Raw genomic sequence first — 22,311 nt, 5'->3', positions numbered from 1 at the left:
GTATGGTGAGTAGTGTCCCCACTCTTTTCCTGGGGAATTGTTGGGGTGGTCGCGGGCCCACCCCTGGGAATGGTTGGCCCCCCTGTGTCCTTCCTCCCCCTTGTGGTTCCCCTTTAAATTTGGATGCCCTCACCTGTCCCCTGTCCCTCCTCTGGCTGCTGGTAGGGGGGCTACATGGTGATGCCGCTGTCGGTCCCGGTTAGGGTGTCCGTACCTGGGTTCTGTGGGGGGATCCCTAGGGGTTTCTATCCTGGGGTCTGTAAATTATTTCCCTGGGTTCCGGGAAGCGCCGCGTGGTCCCGCCATTTTTCAGTGGTCTCTGTGATTCCCATTCGGCGGCCATGTTTCTGTAGTTCAGTGGCCATGTTTTTGGTTTTCCCATATACTTGCATTGGTGGCCATTTTCCCATAGTCTGAAACAGTGCTGAGGCTGTGGGGGCCTCTATTTTCAGGTCAGCGTTTCCTCTTTCCAACAGTGTGGCAGATCGTTTTGGCGCTTTCCAGACCAGGTGATGAGTCTCTGGGGGGTACACTATCCTTCCTTGCTGTATACAGCGCCGTGGGCGGCAGCCCTGCAGTCACTAGTAGCCAAAGTGGATATGGCCCTGCAAAGGAGACCTGGCAAGAAGCACCCCCACTCTCACCTGTATCCTCTGCTTCCCCAGTTTCTGAGGTGGATTTGGCCGATGCGGACGATGGTCAGCCCACTGGGTCTGCGTCCACGCACGCTGAGTGATCTAATAGTGAGGATGAGTCCTCCACCTCTGCAGTCGCACATGAAAAAGCGCTGATTGAGGCCCTGATTGTATGAATGTGGGAAACTTTAAAGTTGGAGGACTCAGCTGCTGCTGAGTCGGTGACGCCGGTGCAATTTGGTACCTGCAAATCTTCCAAGGTGAATAAGGTTTTTCCCTTTTCTGCCTATTTTGATGAGATTTTCACTAGTCAGTGGGTTCCCCCGAAATGCATGGTTGGAATACCGAAGCGTTTTGCTAGAAGATATCCCTTTGAGGAGTCTCAGGTTTCTGTGCTGAATAGGGACATTGCCGATGGAAGATTCCCTGCCTTTTAAGGACCCCGTGGACAAAAGAGCGGAGGCTCTGGTCTGGTACGTTTTCACTGTGGCTGGTTCAATTTTAAGACCGATATTTCCGATCACCTTGGTATCCCAGACCTTAACGGAATGGGCTAAGGTTTTGTGCTAGGATCCGGAGGGAAATCAACACCCTTCTGAGCTGGCGGATCAGTTGATCCAAGAGTTACAGTATATTTGTGATGCATCCCTGGATGCAGCCCTCTTGGCTGGCAGGATTTTTGTGACGGTGGTGATTCTTTGCCGCATGAGCTGGTTAAATTACTGGTCAGCTGAACAGGCTTCTAAAAAGTTACTGACTGATCTTCCTTTTGTAGGTGATCATTTGTTCGTTGCTTCTATGGAGGAGATCATTAAGGGCCTTATGGGAGGCAAGAGTACTTTGCTTCCACAGGCTGCTAAGGGCAGGGAACCTGGTCATAAGAGGGGGTCCCTTCTTTTCGGCTCCTAAGCGGCCCTTTTGTCCGTCTGGATCACAGGAAAAGGGCTCGAGATCCACCCGTAACTTTGTGGGAGGCTCCAAGAGACCCTGTAATGGTAAGTCCAAAGCGGGCATGTCTGGTTCGGCAGACAAGCCTTCCCCAACCTTAAGGGGTGCCCTCACCCATATCTGGGGTGGGAGGGGGCGTCTTAGTCTTTTTTCCGGATCCTAGAACCTTGCTCATTCAGGAAAAATGGGTCCATGAACTGATTCAATTCGGTTACAATATCAAGGTTCTTTCCTTCCAACTTTCGCATGTCTTCAGAGCGGCTACAGGGCCTCTACGGAGCAATGCAGGACCTATTAGCACAAGGAGTTATTGTGTTGGTTCCAGAGTGGAAACGTTTCTAAGGTTTTTATTCAAATCTGTTTACAGTTCCCAGGAAGGAAGGCAAGGTTCATCCGATCTTGGATCTCAAGGCTCTGAACCATTTTGTGCGGGTTCAGAAATGTCGAATGGAGTCCATCCACACAGTAGTAGCTTTCCTTCATCAAGGAGATCTGATGGCTTCTATCGATCTCAAGGATGCTTACCTTCATATTCTAATAATGTTGGGCATCAGCGTTTTCTTCGTTTTGCCGTGGGTGAGGAGCACTTTCAATTTGTGGCGTTACCCTTTGGTCTCGCTTCAACTACTCTAATGTTCACAAACGTTTTGGCCCCAGTGTTGGCCTTGTTACGGCATAATGGGATAGCCGTGCTGGGTTACCTGAACAATCTGCTTCTGCGTGCAGAGTCCTCTTCGGCTCTAGAAGCCGACTTGGAGACTGATTTTTCAGAAATCTGCACTGTCTCCGTCCACAAAGCTGGACTACTTAGGTCTAACGCTGGATTCAGCGTCAGCTTGGGTGTTTCTTCCTCAGACAAAACTACTGAAGCTTCAGGAGGCTGTGTTCGGCTCCTGTTGTCCAACCATTAATCGTCTCTCAAAAAAGGTGGAGACCATCAGACACAGGACTTGCATGCAAGTCCTGTGTCTGATGGTCTCCACCTTTTTTGAGGCGGTCCTGTTTGTGCAGTTCCACACCAGACCTTTGCAAAGGGCGATTCTGATCAAATGGAACAAGGATTCGCTGTCATTGGACAATCTGATTCTGTTGAGTCAGGGTCAAGGGAATCTCTCCTGTGGTGGCTCTGCTCGCTGGCTCTACGTCTGGGAAATTCTTTTCTTCCCCTGTATTGTACTGTAATCACCATGGATGTCAGTCTGTCTGGATGGGGAGGTGTCTTGGGAGTGTGTTCGGCCCAAGGTGTCTGTACTCGGGAGGAGTCCAGGTTGCCGATCAACATCCTGGAAGCTCGTGCAATCAGACTTTTTCTGTCTCAGTGGACAGACCGTCTGCAGGGGCGCCCTGTGCGGATACAGTCAGACAATACTACGGCATATGTAAATCATCAAGGGGGCACAAAGAGTGTCCTGGTAACCCGGAAAGTGGCCAGAATCTTGAGGTGGGCGGAACAATATCTCTCTGCTGTGCATATTCCACGGTGGAGAATTGGCAAGTAGACTATCTCAGTCGGCAGACGTTGGATCCGGGAGAATGGTCTCTTCACCCGGAGGTATTTAATCGACTGTGTCTTCGGTGGGGACAGTTACTCCCCACTCCTTTTCTGTGTCTTGCCTGTTGGAATTTCTACAATTGGTGTAGATGGCTATTTTTTTTCCAAAGGCCGTTGGTGGCGAAATCCTTGGTTCACACTTTTGTGTAGGGAGTTTGCCATCTTGCGCCTCCGGTGCGATCACTGGTACCTCCGTGGGATCTCAATTTGGTTCTGTCAGTGCTTCAAAGGTCTCCTATTGAAAATATTTGAGAAATTTCGCTGCTCACCTTGTCGCAGAAGGTTGCTTTCTTAGTAGCTGTTACTTCCGCACATTGCGTGTCGGAGTTGGCTGCGTTGTCCTGTCAGGTCACCTTACTTGGTGATTCAAAGTGTCAGGTGTTCCTTCCTACGGTTTTCTCTGGGTTTCATTTAAATGAAGACATTGTGCTACCATCTATATGTCCTAAGCCTAAACATCCTAAGGAAATTTCCTTACATTCGTTAGATGCGGTAAGAGCAATTCGGGTTTACCTGGCGATGGCTGAACCGATTAGGAAATCAGATTCTTTGTTTGTTCTTATGGATGGACCATTTCCAAGTGGATCAGGCGGGCTGGGGTGCAGGCCTACTCCATTAAGGTTCAGGTTCCTCCTTTCCCTGTTAAAGCGCATCCTAAGAGGGCGCTTAGTGCCTCATGGGCCTTCTGTCATCAGGCGTCGGTGGTTCAGGTGTGCAAGGCAGCTACTTGGTCGTCTGTGCACACATTCACTAAATTTTAAAAAGTGGATTTACTTGCATCTTTGGATGCGGCGTTTGGCCGCAAAATTTTGCAGGCTGTGGTTGCAGAGGCTTCCGCTTCTTGAGGGTGAACATTTTTTCTGGTGGTGAGCTCCAGTTGTTCCTAGTTGAGCTCCTGTTGTTACCTGGTTGTCTATGTTTAACCTTGTTGGGAATTCTGTTTGTGTGTTTGCTGTTTTTTTTTCCCACCCCTCATGTTGCACTGCTTTGGGACATCCCAATGGTCTGAAGACTTGAAGCTGTGTCTGTCAGTGAAGAAAGAGAAAACTGGATTTTTGTCTTACCGTAAAATCCTTTTCTCTGAGGTTCACTGACAGACACAGCACCCGCCCCTCTTTTGGGGTTGAATTATTTGTTCTTCTGACACTGCTTGTTACAAACTGGAAGTTCTATAGCAGGAAGTAATGGTATACCCTCTGGGACTGCCCCAGGGTTGTAACCAAAAAGGTTTCTGCCTAGTCCTACTCCTAGAGAGCAAGCGCATAAGCTCAATGGTCTGAAGACTTGAAGCTGTGTCTGTCAGTGAATCTAAAAGAAAAGTATTTTGTGGTAAGACAAAAATCCAGTTTTTTTTAGACAGGACTCCTGTGTGCTGGTTAAGGGCTCTTATGTTTAGCTTTGGAATATTTTCCCAACTCCTCATGTTCCTTTTGGAACTGCTTTTGGACGTCCCAGTAGTTATGATTCATGGATCGCTGTGTCCGTCAATGAACGAAAGAGAAAATGTGATTTTTGTACTTACCGTAAAATCCATTTCTCTGAGTTTATGGACGGACACAGCACCCACCCCTCTATGGAGTTCTGATACTTCTAATACTGCTTGCTACTAAACTGATTACCTAGAGTGGAGAGGGGGTTTATATATCAATCTGAGGATGGCCCATGGACGTAGCCAGGTGTTTTTTGTTCTGCCTAGTCCTACTCCTTGAGGAGGCAATATAACCCAGTAGTTATGGAGCGCTGTGTCCGTCGATGAACTCAGAGAAATGGATTGTACAGTAAGTACAAAAATCCCTTTTTTCTTTTGCAGGGGATGCCCATAATCTACTTTGTATCTTATTGCAGACTTCTGGGAAAATCAGTAAGCCAATCACCAAGCAGGAAATAGCATTTCTGGGGGGCATTCTGTACACCATCTGTCTATAAAACACCTCCAGGTTGCCATATTACATTGTATTTTACAGAAAGTTATTTCTTCTAAGTTCTTCAAAAGAATTGCGCAACCTGTTCCTTTTTTAAAGGCGGAGTGTGGTCCCCATCAAATCTTGATTTTATTTTTTTTTCTGTAAACTGCAGTGCAAAAATAAATGCTATACATTGTTTTTATAAATACAAGCACATGGCCATCTTTCTTTTCAGAGTTTACCCAAAACTTATTTAGATATTGCATTTCTGTATATGGTGTGTGCTTACCATTGCATTCTTGAATTTTCACCACAATGTTCTTCAAACTAGGGATACTGCCATTCCTTTAAAATATTACTGGTAATATTAACTAATCTGCCATTTTTCTTTGTCATTTGGCCACAGGTACATTGTTCAATAGGAGTCCATAGATCAGAGATTTTCATCCTGTGTGTCAGGACAAATTTGTACTTAATGCTTCATAACGGACTAGATGTGTCACAAGAATTTTTGAAAAGCATCCTAAAAGATGATGAAATGATATACTATACAATATGTTAACTATTTTACACTGGGTATGGTTAGAGTTTTGGAAGTTTTTTCTTTAGTTATAGATAGTTGGTTTTGTTAGAGACATTTAGAATATCTAAAGCCCATTATGATGTAAATATACAAGAAAAAGATTGATGACTACAACTTTTCTCAATGTGTATGTAAACCCTAAATGTAAAGTTTTCATTGTAGTATATAGTTTTCACAAGCAAACATTTTTTTTTTTCTGTTTCAAAGTTTCCTATGTGAATATCCTGCCAGTAAAACTTCTTGTTGCAGGCTGATGACAATGCAAAGCTGCTGCCTCTCATTAAGTCTCACCACTTTAAGGCCCATTTATTGTGAAATTGAATGCATAATAATGTGTATTGACCCTTCTAATTTCATTTAATGCACAGCACATCTGTGCATTTCTTTGTGCACTGAAATGCACATTTGTTGAGGTCTGCTGAAAAGTTGTTAAAGCGCCATTGGAAATAAATTATACAGCAATGCCAATAGTGCATTGCAGTAAAGCACAGAAAATGTATGTGTTGTTGCGCTTGTTGGCAGCACATAAGCATGGGCTGCAAAAGTGATTAGGGTTTAAAATATTTTACTGTGAAGTAGAAGTTCACACTGCAAGATAACTTTGCATCATTGCAACCGCAACCTTCTGCAATGTTAAAATTGTAAATCATCTCAGTGTATAGACCAGTCACTTCACTGGGTATGTGGGAGGGTTTACAACCATTTAAAGCTGAAGCATACGCAGTTTGGGGGAGGGTGGATCTGGTGGTGCATCTTAAAGCCTTGTACACACTACTAGTTTTTTTGGGGTTGAATGAAAAAAAAAACGGACCCCCTCAGGTTGGAGCCGCTGTACCAACAATCCAATGTTAGAACAGCAGTCTCCTTTGCTGTGCTGTTATGTTCTGACAGGTGGATGTTCCCCCACCAGAACACTCTGGCTTTTGTTGCCGCACATACGGGCCAAATGTTGGCCAGTTTCTATGGAACCGGCTGATGCTGTCTGACATTCGGCCCATGTGTACTAGGCTTTAGCGGGCTGGCTGCCTGAACTATGATAAGATAGCCAGCTACCGAAGATGGCAGAGAGGAGGATAGCGGCAAGGTACCTGGTGTGCAGCAGTGCATCACAGCAGATCAACGCTGGATTTTCTGGTTGTGGGAGTATGTTTACAATGGACAAACCTGTAGAAAAGGCAAGCAATTTCAAAGTTTTGAAAAAATATTACCTGGGAAATTCCTATTTAACCATTTCTGGACCGGAACATTTTCCCTCTTAATGGCCAGGCCATGTTTTGCGATTCGGCACTGCGTTATTTTAAGGGACAATTGCGCAGATGTGCGATGCTGTACCCAAATAAAATTGATGTCCTTTTTTCCCCACAAATAGATCAACTCTGCAATTTGTTTTTTTTTGCGCTATAAACAAAAAAAGAGCGACAATTCTGGAAAAAAAAATACAATACTTTTCACTTTCTGCTATATAACATTCCCCCCCCCCCCCCCCCAAAAAAAAAATTACAAATCAACACTTTTTAACATTTCAGGCCAAATTGTTTTCTGCTAGATATTTTTGGTTAAAAAAAAAAAAGCTATTTTGCGCAAAAGTTATCGCGTCTACTAACTAAAGATTTGTCATTTTTATTTTTATTTTTTTTTTCACTAATGGCGGCGATCTGCGATTTTTTTGCGGGTCTACGACATTGCGGCGGACAGATCGGACCCCTAACTGACATTTATGACACTTTTGGGGGGACCAGGGACATTATTACAGTAATCAGTGCTAAAAATATGCACTGTTACTGTAATAATGACACTGGCAGGGAAGGGGTTAACACTGTGGGTGATCAATGGGTTAAATGTGAGCCTAGGGGAGTGATTCTAACTGTATGGGGGTGGGGCTTATGGAATGACCATAGAGACCTGTGATCCTATATAGAAGCTCTGTGAGCATTCCAAAGAGAAGAACTGTCAGCTGTGTTTACAACAGCTGACCGTTCTTCTCTCTCAGCGTGGAGCGATTACGGGCGACAGGCGGCAATCGGAGCCGATTGCCTCATGCATCAGAGTCCCCGCTGCCGAGTGGGGGCGGGACCGACGTAGCCCTACGTCGGTTCGCGCAGGAGGGCCAGCCTGCCGCAGTATATATGCGGTGGGCGGTCCGGAAACGGTTAAGCTGCACAGGTGGAACTTGTTGATGATCAATTGTCTTCTGTAAGCCTCTGCAGAATATTATGGTGCCTTGAAGACATTTGCATGCAGACACTGGACACTATCTAAGTTAAATAACATTATTTGTAATATGATGTAGCTTTACCTTTAGGACATATGTCAGCACTGTTTCCGCTTGGGCTATCATTGGGAACTACTGAATAAATAAATAGATTTGAAATACGAACTCAAACATTTTTCAAGAACTCGAAGAAGCACTATTGTTATCTTAACTCTTTACAAAAGGACCTGTTCTGTGTTAAACTCTATTGTTTTTGGGGTCCATATGGCTTTTTCATTATGAAATGGAGTGATTAACCCTTTAATGGCCTGAGTTTTTGAAAGTTTAGACACCCTGACCAAGTTTAGCCATGTTCACATGTGTCAATTAACTTGGCAGTAACTATTTTTTTTTTCCTTTGCCACAGGGTTTGAACTAGGAACATACACAATTGCGCGTACCTAGTTAATTTTACAATTAAACTTATAATGTGGTATTGTGGTTATTAACCACTTGCCGACCACTCACATGGAGCGTACTACGGCAAAGTGGCTCGTCATCGTCCAGCGACGTAGACCTACGTCGCTGGACTGCTCCCTTTGTGGGCGGCGCGTGCGTTGTCGGAGGCTCGCTCCCGCTGTATTCAGACACAGCGGTGAGTCGGGCCAAGGGAGGAGAGGCGGTGATCACCGCCGCTCTTCCCCTATTGTCGGGAATCGAGTGAGGAGATCCGCCCGCTTGTGTAAACAAAGCGGGCGGATCTCCTATGTGACAGGCAGGGACAGATTACAGGATTCAGCATAGCTGAACCTGCGATCTGTGCCTGTGTCACACAGTCCCCTCCTCCCACACACGTCAGTAAGCACCAGGCATACATTAACCCCTTGATCACCAATAAAGTTAACCCTTTCCCTGCCAGTGTCATTATTATAGTAACAGTGCATATTGATAGCACTGATTACTGTAGTAATGTCACTGGTACCCCCAAAAGTGTCAAAAATGTCAGTCAGGGGTCCGATCTGTCCGCCACAATGTCGCAGTCCCACAAAAAAAAAAATTGCAGATTGCCGCCATTACTAGTTAAAAAAAAAAAACAATAAAAATGACATAAATTTCCCGTAGTTAGTAGCTGCGATAACTTTTGTGCAAACCAATCAAAATACACTTATTGCGATTTTTTTTTTTCTTTACCAAACATATGTAGCAGAAAACAAATTGGCCTAAAATGTTAAATTTAGATTTTTACATTTGGGGGGGGGGGGGGGAATTTCATATAAAAAAAATGTGAAAAATATTGTTATTTTTTCAAAATTGTCGCTCTTTTTTTGTTTATAGCGCAAAAAGTAAGAATCACACAGGTGATCAAAAACCACCAAGAAAAAGCTCTGTTAGTGGGAAAAAAAGGACGCAAATTTCGTTGGGTACGGCGTTGTATGACCGCGCAATTGTCAGTTAAAGTCGCACAGTGCCAAGTTGCAAAAAGTGGCCTGGACGTAAAGCAGGAAAATCCTCCGGTCCTAAAAGTGGTTAAGGTGTTTTTAAGGGGGGATTCAAATCTAGAATTATTGTTTTCCTTCACTGCATGTTATTGAAGGCAAGCCTGAATCATGCAAAAAGATTTGAAACCTTGCATCCCTTACTCAGTGATGTCCAAACGTTTTTCCAAAGAGGGCCAGATAGTGAACATGCGTGAGGGCCGACCATTTTGCCTGACATTTAAAGTTAAATACAATCATCAGCGCAGTGCAGCCTCGCCAGCGCAGTATCCTTAAATGCAGCCTCGCCAGCGCATTGCCCATACATGCAGCCTCGCCAGTGCAGTGCCCATACATGCAGCCTCGCCAGTGCAGTGCCCATAAATGCAGCCTCGCCAGTGCAGTGCCCATAATTGCAGCCTCGCCAGCGCCATTGACACTATCCAAATCACTTTTAATTAAAGTCCAGGAAGCAGTGCCGATAGGTAGAAGGGGGTGGGCGGGGCAGAGGAGAAGGAAGGACGCGCTGTCATCTGAAGTCCCGGCGCATATGATAGACGTCGGCATAGGAGCTGGGACTTCCGATGACAGCGCGTCCTTCCTTCTCCTCTGCGCTGCCCGCCCCCTTCTACCTCTCGGTGTTGCATCCTGGATTTTTTTTTTTTACATCGGCATGTAACATGCACTGTTACTTTTTCCTCAATTTTTAGGAGGAAAAAGTGTGTGTTATACGCCGATAAATACGGTATGTATGTATATATATATATAATGTGTGTATGTATGTATGTATGTGTATATATATATATATATATATATATATATATATAATATGTGTGTGTGTGTGTGTATATATATATATATTATATATATATTATATATATATATATATATATATATATATATATATATGAAATAAAAAGCATCAGTGCTTTATGGATAAAATCACACTTACTTAGACAGGCAGTAGAAGAGATGACACCTCCTCAGTCAGCTCCACAAGGCTTCTACAGGTGGCTGTGTGGCTGTGCGGTGAAGGTGAGAAGGAATGCAGATTTCAAATTCCTTCTGCACTCCCGCTCAGTCTTTGGCGGCACCAGGCACATAGAGCAGAGCGGGGGGAGGAGCGGGACTCGGGAGCTGCCGAGGGAGGCCAGAGGCCCCGCCCCCGAGCCATCGCATCGGCATCGGGGCGGGAATGTGCGATGTCTCAGAGAGAGACATTGATCAGCGGTGTCTCTGGGGGCCGTATGAAAGTAAAGGTCGGGCCGCAACTGGCCCGCATGCCGGACTTTGGACATGACTGCCATACGTAAAGGTGTAGTACGTATAGAATATGATCAGCACATAGCAATAAGGAAGAAAACCTTGTAATGAAGATTTTGAGATTCCAGAGTTTACATAATCCCATTGGTTACATTAAGTATACAGGACTTTGTTAGGTAACAGCAGGTGCATCACAATGTTATTTGAACATATTTACTGCATAGTCATGCCAGTTTCCTTTTAAACTTTCGGTTGAAATTCCTCATTCAGTTTAAATTGATCATAGCACTGCAAAGTTCCCTATTCCCTCTTTAGAACCCACGTGAACTGAGTCATGTTAAGCAGCTGGCTCAAGGGATAGTTTTACTCTATGTAGAGATAGGGTAAATTCTTGTACTTTATGGGGCTTTTAGTAGGGGAAAAGAAAACTATCCTTCAGTTTCAGAAGCTTGGTGGTAAAGTGGTCTTATTAGTAGTAATCTATAGCAGCTGATCAGAATCCATCTCATACTGGTCTTAATAAATTCTGTTTTTGAGTTATTGCAATTAAATGTTTCTTCTGAATAGGGCCAATTGTGTTAAATTCTTGGTTAATCAATGTGTGCTACTTTGCTATGCGTACAGCAAATTTTAAAAGAACTGCAGTGCTTTCTTCATTGTTCTGTTATAATTTATATTTTAGAATTTTGAAATATGTGAGCACATTCTTGGAAACTGCTGCAAAATAGTTTTAAGTAATAATCAAATCCTCTTCAAATATAGTTCATGGTTATTTAAAGCCAAGCAAAGCCACTTGCTGAAAACATCATTCTTGCTTGCAGGTTGTGAATACATTGGGAATAATGACTCTTTCCAGAAATGTGTGTGATCTATTAATTCTGTAATATAATTTCCTATTTAATTTTTATTTTAATTACTGTAGGAGCTGGAACATCCATCCCTGGTAGAGCTGGAACTCATAATCGCTTCACAGAAATCAGAAATAAAATTTCTACAGGACAGACTTAAAGCAGCTGATCTCCAGTTAACTCAAGTAAATAATTGTAGAAGCGCTGTGCTTGAGAACAGCATCCTGAGGGCTGGGAGAATGCGTGAGGTAAGAAAGCCTTTTATTGTCTGGTGCATTTGTGTCAAATCGAGGTTTTTCGAATCAAAATGCTTTTCCCACAAGGACTGCAGGAACTAACTTTTTTAATAAGTCTGCTTTGCTCATAATTTTTGCAACTGCTTGGAAGAATGATTAAACCATTTGCCAAAGGCTTGTTATCTTTTGGTACACACCATGATTATAACCTCCCCATCCCTGCTGTTTAGCTTCTAATTTGTTCCTACACACAATGCTGCCCTTTAACCCCCTGTTTGATCTTTTGCTTTCCTGTGCCTTATGGTAGTGACAAAGCTTTGTGAAAGTTTTTAAATACTATAAACCGAGTTTTAAATTTACTTTATCAGGTGGTGTAATTGAGAAAGTTGGATAATACACTTGGTTACTGTTCTGTGATCTAACTTATACACTTTAAGACCAAGCCTATCCTGACACATTACATATACAGTGGGGAAAACAATTATTTGATCTCCTTCAGATTTTGGAAATTTGCTCACTTACAAAAAAATGAAAGGTCTATAATTTCTATCATAGTTGTATTTTAAATGATAGAGTCAGACTATCAACCAAAAATCCAGAAAAAACATGATACAATTGGTATAAATTGAGTTGCAGTTCAGTGAGTAAAATGGGTACTTTATCCCCAAGCAAAACATGACTTATTACTTGGTGGAGAAACCCTTGTTGGCAAGCACAGAGGTAAGACTTTTCTTGTAGTTGGTGACCAGGTTTGCACACATCTCAGGAGGGATTTTGGTCCAACTTTTTTTACAGATCTTCTCTAAATCCTAGTTTTTTTTTTTTTTTTTTTGCTGCTTCGCCTTGGCAACTCAAAGTTTCAGCTCCCTCCATAAATTTTTTATAGGATTACAGTATGGAGGCTGTCTAATGCCACTCCATGACCTTAATGTGCTTCTTCTTGAGCCACTCATTTGTTTCCTTGGCGGTATGTTTTGGTCATTGTCATGCTGAAAGACCCATCCATGACCCATCTTCTGTGTTCTGGCTGATGGAAGAAGGTTCTTATCTAAGATTTGACGATACATGGCCCCATCCGTTGGCCCCTCAATGCGGTAAAGTCGGTCTTTACCTTTAGCAGAAAAACAGCCCCAAAGCATAATGTTTCCACCTGCTTGACTGTAGGGATGGTGTTCTTGGGGTCATAGTCAGCATTTTTTCTTCCTCCAAACATGGCTAGTTCCCTTCCTGATTCAGAGAAGGATTGGGAGAAAGTGCTGTGAGATGAGACCAAAATTGAGCTCTTTGGCATTAGCTTGACTCGCCCTGGTTATCCAACAAGTATGAAGTCATGTTTTGCTTGGGGATCAAATAGTTATTTTACTCACTGAACTAGAACTTAATTTATAACATTTGATTTATATGTTTTTTTTTTGGATTTTTGATTGATATTCTGTCGCTAGCATTTAAAATACACCTATGATAAAAATTATAGAACCTTCATTTTTTTGCAAGTGGGCAAACTTACAAAATCTGCAGGGGATCAAATATTCTTTTCCCCGCTATCGGTAAAAATGAGAAATTGTTACTTAGAAAATTACTTAATTAAAAGCAAATGTTATGAAAAAAATATACTTTAATGAATTCTAGTACACACGGACACAATAAAATACCCAATTTAAATACATTTTAAAATTGCCCATGCCAATGGACTGACATCATCTGAACTAGAGCTAAAGTGATTAACCACTTCCATACAGAGCAGTTAAACACCCTTCCTGCCCAGACCAATTTTCAGCTTTCAGCACTCTCACACTTTGAATGACAATTGCTCAGTCATGCTACACTGTAATCAAACAAAATTTTTATCATTTTTTTCACAAAAATAGAGCTTTCTTTTGGTGGTATTTGATCACAACTGGGGTTTTTTTTTTTCATGATATATGCAAAAAAAGAGCAAAAATTTTGAAAAAAAAACACTTTTTTTTTAGTTTCAATTATAAAATTTTGCAAAAAATAAAATTTTCTTCATACATTTGGGCCAAAATGTATACTGCTACATGTCTCTGGTAAAATTAACTCAAATTAGTGTATATTATTTAGTCTGTGTGAAAGTTATTGAGTCTAGAAGCTATGGTACCAATTACTGAAAATTGATCACACCAGATGTACTGACTGCCTATCTCCTTTCTTGAGGCCCTGAAATGTCAGGACAGTACAAATACCACCCAGATGACCCCTTTTTGTAAAGTAGACAGTCCAAGGTATTTAGTAAGAGGCATGGTGGGTTTTTTGAAGTTGTAATTCTTGGGAAAATTAAGAAAAATTTTTTTTTTCTTTTTTTTCCCACAAAGTTGTCAGTTTATAAGCTATTTCCAACACATAGCATGTACACAGCAAAAATTACACCCAAAAATACATTCTGCTACTCCTTCCGAGTATGGTGATACCACATGTGTGAGACTTTTACACAGCCTGGCCACATAAAGAGACTCCACATTCAACTAGCACCTTCAGGCATTCTAGGAGCATAAATTACACACATCATTTTCGGACTACCTATCACACTTCTGAAGGCCCTAGAGCACCAAGACAATGGAAACACCCACAAAATGACCCCATTTTGGAAAGCAAACACTCCAACGTATATTCTATGAGGCATTATGGGTCTTTTGAACGCGTCATTTTTTTCCACAAGTTTTTGGAAAATGTGGGAAAAAAATTAAAACCTTTTTTTTTTTACACAAAGTTGTCAATTTATAGGATATTTCTAACACATAGCATGTAAATAGCAAAAATTACACCCCAAAATACATTCTGCTACTCCTCCTGAGTATGGCGATACCACATGTGTGAGACTTTTACACAGCCTGGCCACATAAAGAGACTCCACATTCAAGAAGCAGCTTCAGGCGTTCTAGGAGCATAAATTACACACAACATTTTCGGACTACCTATCACACTTCTAAAGGCCCTAGAGCACCAAGACAATGGAAACACCCACAAAATGACCCCATTTTGGAAAGCATCACTCCAACGTATATTCTATGAGGCATTATGGGTCTTTTGAACGTGTCATTTTTTTCCACAAGTTTTTGGAAAATGTGGGAAAAAAATTAAAACCTTTTTTTTTTTTACACAAAGTTGTCGATTTATTGGATATTCCTAACACATAGCATGTATACAGCAAAAATGACAACCCAAAATACATTCTGCCACTCCTCCTGAGTATGGCAATACCACGTGTGAGACTTTTTCACAGCCTAGCCATATAGAGGGACCCAACATCCAAGGAGCACTATCATGCATCCTAGCCACTTGCCTAGGCCTATTTTTGACATTTGGTGTTTACAAGCTAAAATCAGTTGTTTTTACTAGAAAACTACTTAGAACCCCCAAACATTATATATTTTTTTTTAGCAGAGACCCTAGAGAATAAAATAGAGATTATTGCAATATTTTTTATCACACCATATTTGCGCAGCGGTCTTCCAAACGCAATTTTTTTTTCAAAAAATTCACTTTTTTTAATTAAAAAATAAGAAAACAGTAAAAATAGCCCAATTTTTTTCCATAATGTGAAAGATAATGTTATACCGAGTAAATAGATACCCAACATGTCATGCTTCAAAATTGCGCACGCTCACGGAATGGCGACAAACTTTGGTACTTAAAAATCCCCATAGGCGACATTTTAAAAATGTCTACAGGTTGCCATCTTTGAGTTACAGAGGAGGTCTAGGGCTCAAATTATTGCTCTTGCTCTAACGATCGCGGCGATACCTCACATGTGTGGTATGAACACCGTTTACATATGTGGGCGGGGTTTCCGTATGCGTCCGCTTCTGCGCGCGAGCTAACGGGGACAGGGTGCTTTAATTTTTTTTTTTTTTTTTTTTTTTTACTATTTATTTTATTTATTATTTTTTATTTTTACACCGTTTAAAAAAAAAAAAAAAATATTGATCATTTTTATTTCTATTACAAGGAATGTAAACATTTCTTGTAATAGAAATAGGCACGACAGGACTCATTTTTTGTAAGATCTGGGGTCAAAAAGTCCTCAGATCTCACAAGTACACTAAAAGATAGAAAAAAAAAAAATAAATAAATAAAATAAAATGAAAAAAAAAAAAGGGACCTTTAAACTGGTTGCTAGGAAACATTTGCCGTAGCTCCGATCCTCCAAGACCATAGAGTCGAGTGAGGGCAAGCTTGCCCTCACTCAACATCCTGTCCATGAGGATCCGGGACCGGATCGTTTTCCCCGCTGCCGGTGGGTCTGATAAGCGGGGAAAAGGACTGGGACGCGGCAGGAGGGGGGGGGGGGGTCACCTCTTCCGCCATCCCGGAAGGGTGATCCCGCGGCGAATCCGCCGCTGGGACCACCCTTATCGGAAAGCCAACTGTCCACCGTTTAAAAAAAATACCAGGGTTATGGCAGCTATCTGCTGCCATAACACCGGCTTTTAGGTTTAAACCGAGAACGTATATATACATTGGCCGGTTGGCAAGTGGCTAGGGACATAAATCACACACATAAATTCCTGACAACCTATCACATTGTTGAAGGCCCCTAACACATAGCATAATACATACCAAAATACATTCTGCTGAGCAAAGGATAAACAAAAAATTACCTGTGGTTTTAGCAGTGCAGTGGTTCAGGCAGCAGGCAGGAACGTAGACAGCGACAGTGAAAGGATTGTCCAGGCAGCAGGCAGGAATAGTGTCCATAGTCAGTACAGGCAGCAGGCACAGATATTGTCAGCACAGCCAAAGCATTGGTCCAGGTAGCAGGCAGGTCAGCAGCAGAAAAAGGATTGTCCATGCAGCAGGCAGGAATACTGTCCATAATTAGTACAGGCAGCAGGCAGAGATATGGTCAGTACAGCCCAATTATTGGTCCAGGTAACAGGCACATGTTCCATAAAAAGTCCTGGGTCAGTGCAGGCAGGGATATGATCAGCACAGCCAAAGTATTGGTCCAGGCAGCAGGCAGGACCATGAAGCTTAGGGCCTCTGTCGGGAAAGAATGGGGACAGGGGTAGAGGCTTCTCCCACCCAAATCGCTTTGAAGCCTCCGGACTCCAGACCCTGTTCTGAGTTTACAAACCCAGAGAAATCCAAAAACTGGTTTTCTCATATCAGAACGCTATATTCTGAAGCCCCTCACAAAAGTGAGACCCCTGTGTCATTTTGAATCCCACTACTACAGTAGCAGGGCGAAGGATCAGTTTAAGTGGCAGGCAAAAAACATGGTCCTAACAGGCCGAGGTCAGTGCAGGTAAAAGGCAGAAATAGACGGTAGGCTAAGGCAAAATCCATAAACAATCCAGGGTCAGTTCACTTGAAAGGCAGAAACATGGCAGATAAACAATGCAGACGGCAGGCAGAGGCATCGTCGATAAACAGTCCAGGGTCAGTTCACTTGAAAGGCAGAAACATGGCGGATAAACAATGCAGACGGCAGGCAGAGACATAGTCGATATACAGGCCAGGGTCGGTTCACAAGGAAGGCAGTAATATGGTTGGTTGAGGCAGCAGGAAAATATTCAGCAGTGAAATATGGGCTAAAAGTTTAGGGCAGTGTGATATATTTTGAAGCATTCTCCAATGCAAAGGCCAGGTTGGGAGGGACAATCGGTACCATGGAAACTGGTGTCTTCCTAACTCCTCTTTTGCCACACACCCGTCACCTTTTTTGGCGTCTTCTTCCGGTTTGTGATGGTGGGATACGGAAAGGGAAATGGCGCTCATGAAGTCTGCTGACACAATCCGAACGAATGATTTCTGGGGGGGATCCTTGCTGGTAAATGAGGGCAGTGGCAATGTCTTCAATAAACTGGAGGAAGGGGATTGGTGTTGTTGTGGACTTTTTATAGGTGACAAAGGCATTGTACATGGCCAAATGGAAAAAGTACATTGCAAGCTTTTTGTACCAAAAGACGGTCTTTCGTGTCGGGAGATAGGGCTGCAGCATTTGATCGTTTAAATCCACCCCCCCCCCCCCATGTACTTATTGTACTCGTGGATGCAAGCAGGCTTTTGAACGGAACCGCGTCGTCTTCGAATTTCCACTAAGCTGTCATCGTGGATGGTGGACATGAGGTAAACGTCCTTACTGTCCCTCCACTTCAAAGCCATTACCTCCTCGTTCCTAAGGCTTGCGGATTCCCCAATTCGTAATTGAGTGGTGATAAGACTCTGCGGGAAGCCCTTCCGGTTTTTTCTTACTGTACCGCATGCCAGGGTTTTCTTCAGGTACAGGTGGCGGAAAAGGGGCAAACTGGTGTAATAGTTGTCCATATAAATATGGTACCCCTTTTGCAGCAATGGGAAGGCTAGGTCCCAGACAATCTTCCCACTTACTCCCATGTACGTTGGACACTCAGGGGGCTGGAGCTCAGAGTCTCTGCCTTCGTACACGCGAAAGGTGTACACATATCCCGTTTTACTTTCGCAGAGCTTGTTTAGTTTTAAGCCGTACCTAGCCCTCTTGCTGGGAATATACTGCTTAAATGCCAGCCGGCCTGTAAAGTGGACCAGTGATTCGTCCACAGCGATCTTTTGGTCAGGGACATAGACTTCGGGGAACCGTCTAGAAAAGTAATCAATTAGGGGGCGAATTTTGTAGAGTTTATCGTAATTGGGATCATCTCGGGGAGGGCACTGGGAATTATCGTTGAAATGCAGGAAGCGCATTATAGCATCATAGCGGGACCTGGGCATGACTGAAGAATAAATTGGCATGTGGTGGATGGGTTTGGTGGACCAATAAGAGTGCAGCTCATTTTTTTTTGTAACCCCCATATTGATTGTAAGGCCCAAAAACACTTTGAACTCTTCCACTGTTAGGGGTCTCCATTCAAAAGGACGGGAATGATATGAGGTGGGGTTGTTCTCGATAAACTGTTGGGCAAAAAGATTTGTTTGGTCCACGATGTTTTGAAGGAACTCCAAAGGGAAAAATAAATTAAAAAAATCAATCAGAATAAAATTTTCGGTGTTGACCTGCAAACCTGGCTGTGCTGTGAAGGGGGGGATTGTAGCTGACCCAGAGCTAGAAGGCAGCCACAATGGGTTTGCCAAGGCATCCGGAAGCTGCATTTGGGCTCTTCTTCTTTGGGGCTGGTGTGAAATCCCAGTACTTGTACTGGGCATTTCCTCCTGGGGTCCAGCGCCGTTGGCGTTTGCCGATTGGCCATTGGCGCTGCTGGTGTCTGCCTGATTTTCAGTGCGGCATCTTCTAGGCCGAACTTCTTCCTCCTCCGATTCAGTGCCGGATGTAAAGCCTTCAAAGGGCTCAAATTCTGAACCGGATTCAGAAATCGTTTCAGCGTCGGAAGGTGAGAGCTCCCCGCTGCCGTCACTCATCATGGATATCATTTCACAGGCCTGTTCGGCGGTGAAAACCCTTTTGGACTGTGACATGGTGGCTGCATGAAGGGTGACAGGTAATCGGGTACTTTGCTGGGCAGGTGACAGGCAGGTGATAGGTACTGATGGGTACTGATTAGTATTGATTCTGATGGGTACTGATGATCAGTACTGATAGGTACTGATGAGTACTGATGGGTACTGATGAGCAGGCGGCAAGTACTCGGGTACTTCAGGCGTCAGGTACTCTGATGAGCAGTTGGAAGGTACTCAGGTACTCTGATGAGCAGTTGGAAGGTACACGGGTACTCTGATGAGCAGTTGGAAGGTACTCGGGTACTCTGATGGGTAGGTGGAAGGTACTCGGGTATGCTGATGGGTAGGTGACAGGTACTCGGGTACCCTGATGGGCAGGGAAAAGGTACTCTGGTACGCTGATGGGCAGTTGACAGGTACTCAGATGGGCAGGTGACAGGTACTCAGATGGGCAGGTGACAGGTACTCAGATGGGCAGGTGTCAGGTCCTCTTTATTTGATGGGGGCAATCAGGGCACAGTAATTGTACAGTACTCTCACTGGTAACTCACTGTTAGCTGATCTCCTCACACTGGATCGGTGTGTGAGGAGAAGAGCCTGGTAACAGTGAGTTACCCTCATCTTTGTTGACATTTGTGACCGGCTGTGATTGGACACAGCCGGTCACGTGGTAAAGAGCCAATTTCATTGGCTCTTTACCAAGATCGGGGATTGGCTCTGTCCAAGGGACGAGCCTCGTCCCCGATCGCTGCTCTGCGCGCCCCCGGGGGCGTGCATTGCAGAGAGAACGAGCGGCTCGTGCTTGAGCCGCTCATGTGATCGGCTGTGATTGACACAGCCGATCACGTGGTAAACAGCCAATTTCTATTGGCTGTTTACCTCGATCAGGGATGGGCGATGTCCGAGGGACGAGCCTCATCCCTGATCGCGCCGCCGGGGGCGCGCACTGGCAGCTAGAACGGGCCGACGTCATATGACGGCGGCCCGGATCTAGACAACCACTTTGCCGACGTCATTTTACATGATGCGGTATGGAAGTGGTTAAGCTGGCCATGCACTATTAGATTTCTTTTTTTTTTTCTTGTACAGTTTACAATAAACTGTACAAGAATTCTTCCATCCATTCTATACAGCATGGTTGGGCGAATTCCCTTGCTGGGCTATTGTATTCTAACAGCTGCAGGCAGAATCGGTCAGCATATTGAATTGGATGCAGCCACTGTTGGCTGAGAAATTTTCATACAGCTCCTTAATCAATTCACCTCCAGTCTAATTCTGACATTTCTCTCATACGTGTAAAAACCTGCTGTTTTATTGCTAGGCCATCACTTGGAACTCCCAAGCGTATTTTCTCTATCGTCAATTGACAGACACAGCCGATATGCTTCTTTACCATTGGGTTATGCGCTATCTGCAGGAGAAGACTAGGCAGTGAAAGAATTCACTGACACGCCTATAGGGGCTGTCCTTCTCGCCATAACCCCGCACACACTGTGCTCTCAAATCAGTTACTTGCTGCCTAGTGAAGGAGTAGGACCTTGGTTTCCTGCTGGGACTTCGGTCTCAGTTTTTTTTTTATTCTTTTCAGAATATTTGTTTATTTCTCTTTACTCACTATCGCTAGCTAGTGTCAGGGGGATCCTCCTGGTAAACTACAATCAACAGTTGGCTGAGGTTTCTCACTGGATAATCTAGATCCTTACGGTTTCCCAGCCTGGCCAACGAGTGTGAGCAGGTTATAGTCCCACACTAGGCTTCGCCACAACAGAGCCCCTGTGGAGGGACGAGCCTGCGAGTAGTTGTCTCGCCGGGACGCATTGACCTGGAACGCCCTGAGTCGCAGCTTACCCCTCGGCTGGCAGCACCCCCCCTCAGGGTGGGAGGCAGTCTGCCCAGAGCGGAGCCCAACCGGTCCATGGTATGGTGAGTAATGCTGAGCCCCCCATGTCCCTAGCGGCCTGGGGGGGGGGGGGGCATGAGATGTGGGCCCACTCCTGGGCATAACAGGACTCTGTTTTTTCCTGAAAGATCCCCCAGGCTTATCAGGACCTGGCCCTGCTCTCCCTGATCCCACATAGGGGCCCTATATTCAGCACCTGCCACCCGGGGGGGGGGGGGGGGGGCTATAAAATGTTAACTTGTCCTGTGGGGTCCTTTTAGGTGGATCCCTGAGGTGGCCTCACGCCTGGGTCCTGACCGTATGGCATTGATTCTGGATGCCATCTTAAGTGTGGGCATCGTCTCTCTGTGTGTAAGGTACAATGGCCATTTTCCCTGAGCTTCCTATCCTTTTTCATTGGCACCATTTTGTTGTAAAAGTCCAGCACAGACAAGCCGCCCAGGTGAGAGTGTAGATCAGGTGTGAGTCGGATCCGCAATCCAGGCAACACTCCAAGCACAAAAATAGTGACTGCACTCTGATATAAATAGAAGCATTAACGTTTTAATTCCTCACCACAAATTCCATACATTACTTTAAACAACACAGGACAGGTACATAGGTTGACACACAGGCAGTTCGGCCTCTTGTGCTTCCAGGTCACTTCCTGTGAGATGTTTCACTGCTGAAACACTTTTTGGGCATTCCTCGGGCACACTCTGCTACCTGCTGTTATTTAAGGCTGACTCCGCTTACAGCGCAATATAGCGGTGTGGACAGTGATCGTGATTTAAAGGGGCAGTACACCTTAGCCGTAAATTCTCCACCAGACCCCCCTCAGTGCGACTGTCGGTGCATCCGGATCGCCGTCTCTCATATCTCTTTCTGCAGCATTGGAAAATCTGGCATCAAACGTGGATTTTGTAGTGAAACAAGTCACTAGCCAAAAACGGCAACTGCCTTCTCTGTCCTCTGAGTCAGAGCCTGATATGGTCACCACGGACAACCCCCTCTTTGAGATATGCTTGTCCTTGCAGTCGGATGGTGAGGAGAATATGTCCTTCTCGGCTGCAGAGCGGGAACGTGCTATGGTGGAAGCACTGATTCGTTCAGTAAGGGAAACATTAACAATGGATGATGAGCCCACACAGTCAGGAAAGTGGGTAATATAAGCGGGTAGTTTTTGGCTCCCGCTAATCCTAGAAGTCGGGTCAGGTGTTCCCTTGTCCCGAGGATTTTCACAATATTGTGAATGAGCAATGGCGGCGCATTAAGCATGTGCTAGTGGTGCCAAAGTGCTTTAAACGCCGTTATCCCTTTGCTGACTCGGTCTCGAACTGCTGGACGGTGCCATCTAGAGTGGATCACCCTGTTTCCAGGTTAAACAAATCTACTGTGATAT

General features: G+C 44.2%; 1 protein-coding gene across 1 annotated transcript in view; it reads left to right on the top strand.

The window, feature by feature from the left end:
* CNTLN (centlein) overlaps window positions 1–22,311 on the top strand; it is a 712,784-nt gene that overhangs the window by 249,453 nt on the left and 441,020 nt on the right. Inside the window, exon 10 of the mRNA XM_082272784.1 lies at window positions 11,474–11,647. Coding sequence (XP_082128910.1) covers window positions 11,474–11,647 — 174 coding nt within the window. The remainder of the gene's footprint in view (window positions 1–11,473; window positions 11,648–22,311) is intronic.

Source organism: Pelophylax lessonae, assembly GCF_965119305.1.
Source record: "Pelophylax lessonae genome assembly, chromosome: 1".
In the NCBI taxonomy this organism is placed as follows: domain Eukaryota; kingdom Metazoa; phylum Chordata; class Amphibia; order Anura; family Ranidae; genus Pelophylax; species Pelophylax lessonae.
This window is presented reverse-complemented; position numbering and strand designations above follow the sequence as displayed.